Raw genomic sequence first — 9035 nt, 5'->3', positions numbered from 1 at the left:
TCCGTCGCTAGTTATAGCGACGGAATAAATTTTGGTCGCTAAATTCTAGCGACGGGGTTTTTTGTGTCGGACGAATTCCGTCGCTAATCCGTCACTAATCAGTTTAGCGACGGATTTTCACTATTTAGCGACGGAATTTGTCCGTCGCTATTTCGGTGTTTTTTTGTAGTGAATCTTGTGTTGATCATCTCGTCCCATGTCCTCATAAGAGTGTCCTCTAGGTCCTCCGATGTACTGTCTTTGCGGCTCTATCTGAGGTGCTGCAACTGGCTCTCCCTCATTCTCTATTCTCATCTCTTGATCTACTCCCACAACATTCTCTTCTCCACTTGCCTCAGCTATGTGTCTAGCTTCAATCCCCACACTCGCCCATCTCTTTTGTGGTATATTCAAACTAACCACAAGTGCTATTCTTTCATCCAAGGGTTTTCTCGCAATCTGCGACAAGGTAAGGTACTCATTATCCACGGTCTGGTATAACTCGTAGTATCTCAGGTTAGTGGCCGTCAAAGCCATCCTCACAGTCCTTTGTACTCTTTCTCCACGCTCAGGCAGATTCATCGTAATAAACACCCAACTCAGCATCATGCCATAGGGTAAAGACTTCCTGTTCCTTGACTTGGTATAAGACATGTGTTTGAGTATTAGAGCTAGAAAATTTATCTTATGTCCAAACCTCAAAAGAAAGGCAATTGTGCAAGTCCAACTACTCTCATTAGAGTTGTTCCTACACATGAACAAACATTCTTCTATCAGCAACACTAACAACTTTTTCTCGCCGTTTAAGGCAGACTTTTCAGGTCTATATTCCTTAGGGAACTCTTCCCTACTACCTGTCATATATCTCAGATATTCAAGGTAGGTCACCCTATCATGGGAATTCCAATCATCCCGATCATATGTATTTATTCCCTCCATCGGTAAATCAAACCAATTCGCCAACTTCTGCGGTGTCAGTTCAACTTTGGTACCCCTCACATTAGAGGTAACGTTTGTGACCCCCTTCTTGTGCTTGGTAGCCAAGTTCTCATAAAATTCAATAACTAAATCCGCATAAATTTCCTCCTGAATCCTTAAGAATTTCCTCAATAACCCTCTACTTTCTAACATTCGATTAAGATCTTCGGAAAAGTGCTCAGGAAAGTAAGTTTTACCTCCGATGACCGAATAGTTGGAACCTTCATGGCTAGTCTCCTCTACTTGCTTTTTTCCTTTGGCCATTGTTACTCAATTTCTTGCTTGAACTTGTTAGGATGAGGTAGATGACTCCACTAATATTTTTCTTGTGCTTGGAATAGCTTGTAGAATGAATCCTTGAATTTTCTTGGGAGATCTAGGGTGATTTGGTGAAGATGGATTTTGGTTGGATTTGAGGCAGAAGCCACGCAAGGATGAAGAAGAAGAAGATCTCTCTCTTTTTTTAAAAAAAATCTGATTTGGGAAGGGATTCTGATAGGGTTAGGCTAAGCGGTTCTTGGGAACGGTTCTCCTCGTGCTCCGCTTAGCGCTCCGGTGTCAGCGCGCCCTGACACGGATCCAGGTCACGGGCCGCTACGTGGTCCATGACCACGTTCCGTTTCAACGAAACGAAGTCCGTTGTCTTCCGTGGTCTAGACCCGCCCACGGGTCGGGTAAAGGGGTCAGGTCCAGTCCGGCCCCAGTTCCACTTGGTCCTCCGACTTTGTCCAAAACCCAATTAGGGTCAAAATTAAGTGTAGTCCTTCACTTTTAGAAATTCCAATTTCTTAGTCAATCCTTTGACTTTCCAACTCCTCTTTCGGGATTGCTTGAACCAACGTAACTGAAATCGAAAACTCTGTTTAATTCTTTCTTAACGGAAAATAGACTCTTTCCGTTCTTACTTTACTTGGGTTTAACGCTACTTCCAGAACTATTTCTTCTATTTTAAACTTTAATCGTCCATTAACGATTTTGTTGCTTACTTTTCACTAACTTGTTCTCACAAGTTTACTCTATTTTCGACACTCTTGCCAAAACATTTCCCAAAAGCATTACTAATTAACACTTAAAGTTTTAAATCACCATAACAACACAAAATTCCACCAACTTTCTCAAGCACAAAAGTTAACAAGTATTATGGCAAAATCAAAAGCACCTAATTTCCAGTTTAGAGTGTTACCTTTCCCCACGCCATGTCCTCCAGCCTGGGTCTGCCCCATAACCATAATCTTGCCTACTCCATCTCCTACTGTACGTCCTGGCTGAGCTCCTCCTCGCCCTTGATTGCCAATTCTATGAGAACCTCCTCCAGACTTATTTCATCGACCCATCCTTCTGCTGGGTGCCTGGCTAGTCGGACCTCTAGGTGGCTGACTCGGAGTCATACCAAAAGATTGCCCCATCTTCGGATACCAGCAGACTGCAGCTCTATGACCCAGTCTCCCGCACCGAAAGCAAATTACGGGTGCTCCTCAACAAGTGGTCTTAGGGTGATCCTTGCCGCATCTCGGGCACACCATACTCCTCTCACAAGATGGTCTTCCAGTTCTTACTCCCTGTCTCATCACCAGGTTCTTCCTTTCTCCACCTCGATTGTCGTTCCTGCCCGCAGGGTTGAATCGATGTCCTTTGCTTGACTGAGCGTCTATACCATCATTCTTCTTATTTCACCCATGTAAGGTATCTCGATGGAGTTGCTGAATCCTGGAATGGCTAGCCGCTGCGTCGTAAGCCTCAGTCAACGTGGCAAACTTCGTTGCAGCGAACAACTTCTGTGCATCAAAATGCAGTCCTCGTACAAATTTCGAGCCTTACTGGCCTCATCCGGTGCCAAAGTGGGATTTTCCCAAAATGATTTGGGGTGGAAAAATGGAATTTTCCCAAAATGATTTCTAGATGAACACTTGGTTTAAGCTTCTCAGAATTTTCCTGGTTTCACTCAGATAGGTTTCTCAGTTTAAAACTTGGTACGCAATGTACCTGAAATTTTAGGCTATTGGAATTTAAATCCAGTCTTAGTGTCGAATCTAATTTAAATGGCTCAAAATAATTTATTCAACACCTTTTTCATCGCAAAAAAATTTTATGGAGTGAAAATTTGCTATTTTGGATTTTCTTAAAAACGGATTTATAAAATAAATTTTGGGTTGTCACACGTTCGCCCAGACGCTCCATGACCAACTGCGCTGGAGCTACGGGTCCGAGCCTAGAATGCACCATGCAGTCGGCGCAATGATTCCTGGGAGGTTGACCCCTAATGCACTGAATGACCGGGAGCTTCCCGGTGGCTTTCCATGGGAGCTGAGCGTACAGCCTGGAGGTTCACGCAGGGGGGAGCTTGAGCCAATCCGCGCGCGTATGCATCAAAGGCCTGCGCCAACAACTCCGTGAAGTTAGCTTGGGCCGGAGCGATAGGTGGCGGCAGGATCCCCCCCCCCCCCCCCCACCCCCAACGTCTCTTGAGTCAACGTGACAGTATGCGCGGTACTTGCAACTAACTGTTCTCCTGAAGCATGGCGGTTTAGCTACTCTCTCAAATCGCCTATGGATGCACGGCTGCCAGCGAGCGGCTCTTGCGTGTTTGCGGTGACTACAACATGCCCATTAGCCGACGGGGCATCGGCGTTCTGACCGGTATTGCGGTTACTACGTCGTGTACGAGCCATTAGCGAAGCTTAAAGATGGGACTTTTTGTTTCGATCCCCACAGATGGTACCAATGTTGGTTTTCACAGCCTTGGATGGCTGTTCGGTGGGCCAACACTACCGTAAGAATATATCGTAGGATGCCCCAAGAAGTGAAAATAGTGAACCATAGAAAATAAAGTATATGGAAGAGAGAATAATGCGATATTATTTCTCTAGGGTTTGGCCGCAAAAGTGTCGATCTCTGCCTAGTGATCCCGTGGGGATATTTATACATGAGTGTGAGATCTTTACAAGGAAGTCTGGAGGAGGGGTAGGGCTGACGTAAGGCCGCCGCAACTGCCTACCTATTGCCATAACCGTCTAAGCTGATTAAGCAAGCTTCTTAATGAGAGAAGATCGCCTCTGCAGAATCCGTTTCTGGGTTTTGTACTCGGCCGGGAATGTCCCGACCGCCAAGAGAATGCCTTTAGGGAAGCGGCACCCGGTCAAAGACGATCCGCCTGTGGAACCTGGTCACCCGGTTGAGTTCTTGGACGGTGCATGGACGAGGACACACCGCCCCGTAGCCTGGTCGCCCATCTGATGCCCCACAGGGGATTTAGCTGGGGACACACCGACCACCAAGGCTTATCGCTCGACCAAGTCTCACCTGGGGGCCCAGCTGAGGACTTTACCGGCTGCCTAGACTGGCCGCTCTATCCACGTGGGCTAAGCCCCACCTGAGTAAGCGCTTGTTGCTATAGCTGACTCGTCGCCAGGTGATGACTGGTTGTCATCGCTATGTGCCTTATATAATGACCGAGGGCTTTGAGAATCCCTCACCCGCTAAGTATAGGGCCTTGCCCTGATCTGACTGCCTTGCTATACCTTCCCGTCCGGCTTCCTGATTTGAGGTATCTATCAAGTGTATCACTTGCCGCCCATATTGACAGGTTTAATTACATTGTTGTTGTTTTTTTCTTTTCACTAATACTATATCCTGAATTTTATGAATTTAAATAATGTCCATAAGAATATAAAATTTAACATAAAATTGTACACTTTTACGCACAAAAAGTCCAATCCAAACTCACACTCTCTATGTTTGTAGTAGGAACTGAGTCTCCCCACTAATGTTGAAAGTAAGTCTTAAATGTGACTTTTAATACACTATACCAGGCCAATCACAGGGCCACACAAAGGCCATAGTCGCTCCCGGACTACATTGTTGCCTTTTGCCTATAGGTTACTCTCTAGCTCTAACAATTACACTATATTTACTTATTTATTATTTTTATTGAAAAATGTTACACTCATTACCTAAGGGTGAAATTCGCATTGTGACCCTAAAAGACCAATAAATAGTTCCAATGTAGGGCCAAATTTAAAATTTTATTAGTTGTTACCAAACTAATTATGTGAGTAACTTGACTGTGTTATCCCAGTATTCATTTCTACTGCTACACTGAATTGTTGGAGTTGATGGATCGAATAATGCAATATCATTATATTTCATGAAAATTGTACAAATACAAATACATAAGATATATATTGTACCTACGCATGCAAATTAAACCCCACCGTACCCCTCTATGTTTATCTTCTTGGTAGCTTTGCCATTGGCAGGCAGATCGAGAAAGAAACCTTTGTGCTTCCGACTTCTGTGACATCGAAAACCTTAAACTAAACAACAGATCAGATGAGCATAAATTAACATAAGCGTTTTGGTGTGTGAGTTCATGGAATTCTGGGATTGCGAACGCTAACAAGCCTAACATCATCAATCACAGGCCCACACAGAGACCCAGAGTTGTCACTTTTCATGTGATAGAATGAGCTCAAGAACCTCACTCGGGTCCGGCTCGAGATCGCCGTGAACCGGTGCTTGGCCCTAACGGACACTCCTTTCCCCTTCGACTGGAACGGAACTTGAAGCGTCAACTTTCCGGCGAACGCCTCCACCACCATCGAACCCTCGCAGGCGTTGTTGGCGTCGCCCACGGAGAAGTAGAGGTCGTACACTTTACCAGGCCTGGTTCTGACCACCTGCGCCAGCGCGCTTTCCCTCCCGGCCACGAGCTCCACCGCCCGTCTCCCCTCCGGGACGGAGAAGTGGTCGGAATCGATGTATTTTACGGCCTTGAGGGACTCGATAATCCAGCCGGGGAGCGGGCAGTGATCGTCCTCCACATTGGGGGGAATCAGGACCCCCCATGTAGTGTTGGAGAAGATGTACGGACCTTCCTCAAAGTTGCCGTTCTTCAACATGTTCCCCCGCCGTCTCCTCGGCGGATTCAATGACTTGAGCGCCACGGAGTCGATAAGCGGGCCGCACGCGGGATCCTTTTCGGCGGCGGGATTATGAAGCACGATGTCCACCGCCTCCGCCTCCGCCAAGAACGCCCAGGAATAAGAATCCCAGCCGTCACTGCTGTACATGGTCTGCAATGGCAGCATGCCCCAATCATTAGGCTCGGAATTGGGAGAGACGGAGACGTTCAAACGCTCCTCCTGCGCGCAAGTTCTGGCGAAGGTGAAGGAGAGGGAGTAGTAGGTTCCTTTGACGGCCTTGACGGTGGTCTTGATCCATGCGTCTTCCCCAAGGCGGACGGCGTATATGCCTTCCGGCACCAGCAGTAACATGTCGCCCTGTTTCTGCCCTGATTTTATGTACTCCACGTAGCCTGAGATTTCCCAGTGGGGTATCGCGTGAGGATCCACCACTCTCGTGCCCTTCATTTGATTTCGTTTCGGCCCCTGTTCGAAGTTCCCATTCGCCACTAATCCTGCACATAAATAACATATTTTATGTTCGTGGCATAGCTTGGTAAATGAAAGACTAAATTTAAGATAATATTCAGCGAATATCCACGGTCAAATCCTGTAAAGATATCTTCCATCACAAATCTCTAGGATAGGAGACCCGTGCCCGCATGGGTAGCTCAACTGGTCATAGAGGTGAAATTTTGAAAGAATGATCAGGAATTGAGTCTCACCAGCAGCAGTGTGTGAGCAACCTCTCAAAGTGAGGGAGCTCTTTGTGCTCAGTCAGGGCGTGGGGCCCTTAGGGAAAGAAGGATAAGAGCCCCGTGAAAGAACTTTAACTTTAGGTTTCAAACTTATAAGTTATAAATAAACATATATCTCTAATATGATTTAACATTACAACAATGGGTATTGGATACCCCAATATGAATATTTCATTTCTACTTAAATTTAATGGATATTTTTTGTTCTTTACTCAATTAAAAACTGTCCGAACTTATCTTATTAGAGTTTGAAAGGATCACAATTGAAAGTACTAATATTATGGGAGTGTTTGGTAAATAGCTTTTACTTAATTAGATTAGTGGACTTGACTAGTTGATAGCATTAACGGATTGTAGAAAGATGTTTGATAAATTAACTATTAACTGATAGCAGATTACATGTAAAATGATTTTCTCAAAAAATTATTCAAAAACATTATTTTGAACAACTTTTTAAATTTTAACTATTTAGAGTCATAAACTATTACAAAAAATTAATTAATCAAATACTTATATTCATTGATTAATCAAATCAAACAACTAATAATGGTCAAATAAATTAAAATTGATTAACAAACTAACTATATATGTTATCAGTGTCTATATGTTCTTTGAAGAGAAATATAGTATAAGAATTGAACTACATGTGATGAATCACATGTATTGTTCAAAGCGAACGCCAGATTTATTGACAGATGGACACCGAATTTTGTGTCGGGGGATTTGTAACATGGCCAGATCATGTATTCTTACTTCATTAAATTATACTATGTTAGAATATAATTATTCCTTATTTCACTGTTTTTCTTTTTATATTATGTTAGAAGATCTCATGAGACAAATTTAACTAAAAAAATATTGATAAATATTAAATTTATATATTTTTTAATATAAAAATTACATCATATTTAACTCACTCAACTATTTTGTTGAGGGATAAAAATTTTAAATTATTTTATCTACATTTCTCCTTAAATATATAAGAAACCCACAAATTAAATCTTATGCATTGAACCGCGGTAATTTGTAGAATATAGGTTTTTAAATTTATAACGACATATATTTAGATTAATACAAGCTTTAAATTTATACATTCATGCAAATTGAACCACAAATTAAATATTATGCAAAAGGTGATATGTTTTTATCTCGTTTATTCTTTCCTTTTCATCTTATCTTATCATATTAATATAAGAATACGTGACCAAAAAAAAAAAAAAAAAAAAAAGAATTACATATTCTTGAGAGTAAAATTAATATTTTCATATATGAAAAAGCTAAGAATAGTAATGAGATAAAATGCTTACCATCAGGAGTGAATGAGATAACGAGATGGAAGGTGGCGCAGAGTAGCGCCAAGAGTATGATGCCTGTTTTCTTCATCTTTTTTTTTTTTTATGAGAGCTGAGAGAAAGAGATAAAGGCCGGGGAGAATAAATGAATGAATGTGCGATGAAATTGGCAAAGAGGTGCAAGGGGTTTATATGAGTACGTGTTTATCAAAATACCCCTTGGATTACACTAAATAACAATGCCTGCCATTGTATATTTACGAATTATCTCAAAATGCTGATGAGTTAAAACTAAGTTTTAATTTGTTTTCATTGGTGTATAGTAGTATATATTAATCTATTATCTATAGCACATGGTGTATGTTCGATCTGGTGCAGAAGTCTCGTGGTGACCACAGGGAAACTGCATGCTATCATTGACAAGAATTTTGTCTATTTTCTGTACAAAAACAATTTCATATTCCTTCATAGTCGGTGGATGCATGGCAGCTGCAGAACATGCATATAATCAAAATTAAATGTAAATAGAATGGTGAAACATGATTCTCGTACTATAAAATTATATGTTTAATTCTTTTCAATACTTTTTCGATCTAACTTGTTAGATCAGAGTCTTTCTAATATAATTTACCTTTTATGTGTGATTTACGAATTATTACACATAATTAATATAAATTAATTAGTTTATACTCTACACTACAGCGCGCGTAGTACTGTGCGCTGCGCACCTCCCAAAACGACGTCGTTTTGGGGTCGTTTTGGGAGGCGCGGTAGGAAGTTGCTGTGATTATGTATATTTGTTCACACAATTATGTATATTTGTTCATACAATTATGTATATTTGTTCATACAGTTATGTACATTTTTTATACAATTATGTACATTCTTTTTATACAATTATGTACATTCTTTTTATACAATTATGTACATCCGAATCAGAAAATTTGTGTGTATTATGTTAAGAGTTGATGTGTATTATGTTAAAAGTTTATGTTTATTATGTATTATGTTAGATTATGTGTATTATCTTTTAAAAAGAGTATGTATATTTTGTTATATAATTATGTACATTCATGTATACAATTATGTGTATTCTAGTATAACATTATGTACATTTTTGAACAGGG

General features: G+C 41.4%; 1 protein-coding gene across 1 annotated transcript; it reads right to left on the bottom strand.

Annotated features, from left to right (window-relative positions):
* Positions 1–5072: 5072 nt before the first annotated feature.
* Positions 5073–8084, bottom strand: LOC109146909. Its single transcript, XM_019294560.1, has 2 exons — positions 7924–8084; positions 5073–6373 (listed from the first exon to the last, which is right to left on the bottom strand). The coding sequence occupies exons 1-2, from the start codon at positions 7997–7999 to the stop codon at positions 5325–5327; spliced, it is 1125 nt and encodes a 374-aa protein (XP_019150105.1). The 5' UTR covers positions 8000–8084; the 3' UTR covers positions 5073–5324.
* Between the last annotated feature and the right edge of the window lie 951 nt (positions 8085–9035).

Source organism: Ipomoea nil, unplaced genomic scaffold, assembly GCF_001879475.1.
Source record: "Ipomoea nil cultivar Tokyo-kokei standard unplaced genomic scaffold, Asagao_1.1 scaffold1952, whole genome shotgun sequence".
NCBI lineage: Eukaryota > Viridiplantae > Streptophyta > Magnoliopsida > Solanales > Convolvulaceae > Ipomoea > Ipomoea nil.
This window is presented reverse-complemented; position numbering and strand designations above follow the sequence as displayed.

Coding starts and splice junctions, on each gene's coding strand:
- LOC109146909 (XM_019294560.1), bottom strand. CDS start 7,999: ATGAAGAAAACAGGCATCATACTCTTGGCGCTACTCTGCGCCACCTTC. Junction 6,374..7,923: donor TATCTCATTCACTCCTGATG/GTAAGCATTTTA, acceptor ATTTATGTGCAG/GATTAGTGGCGAATGGGAAC.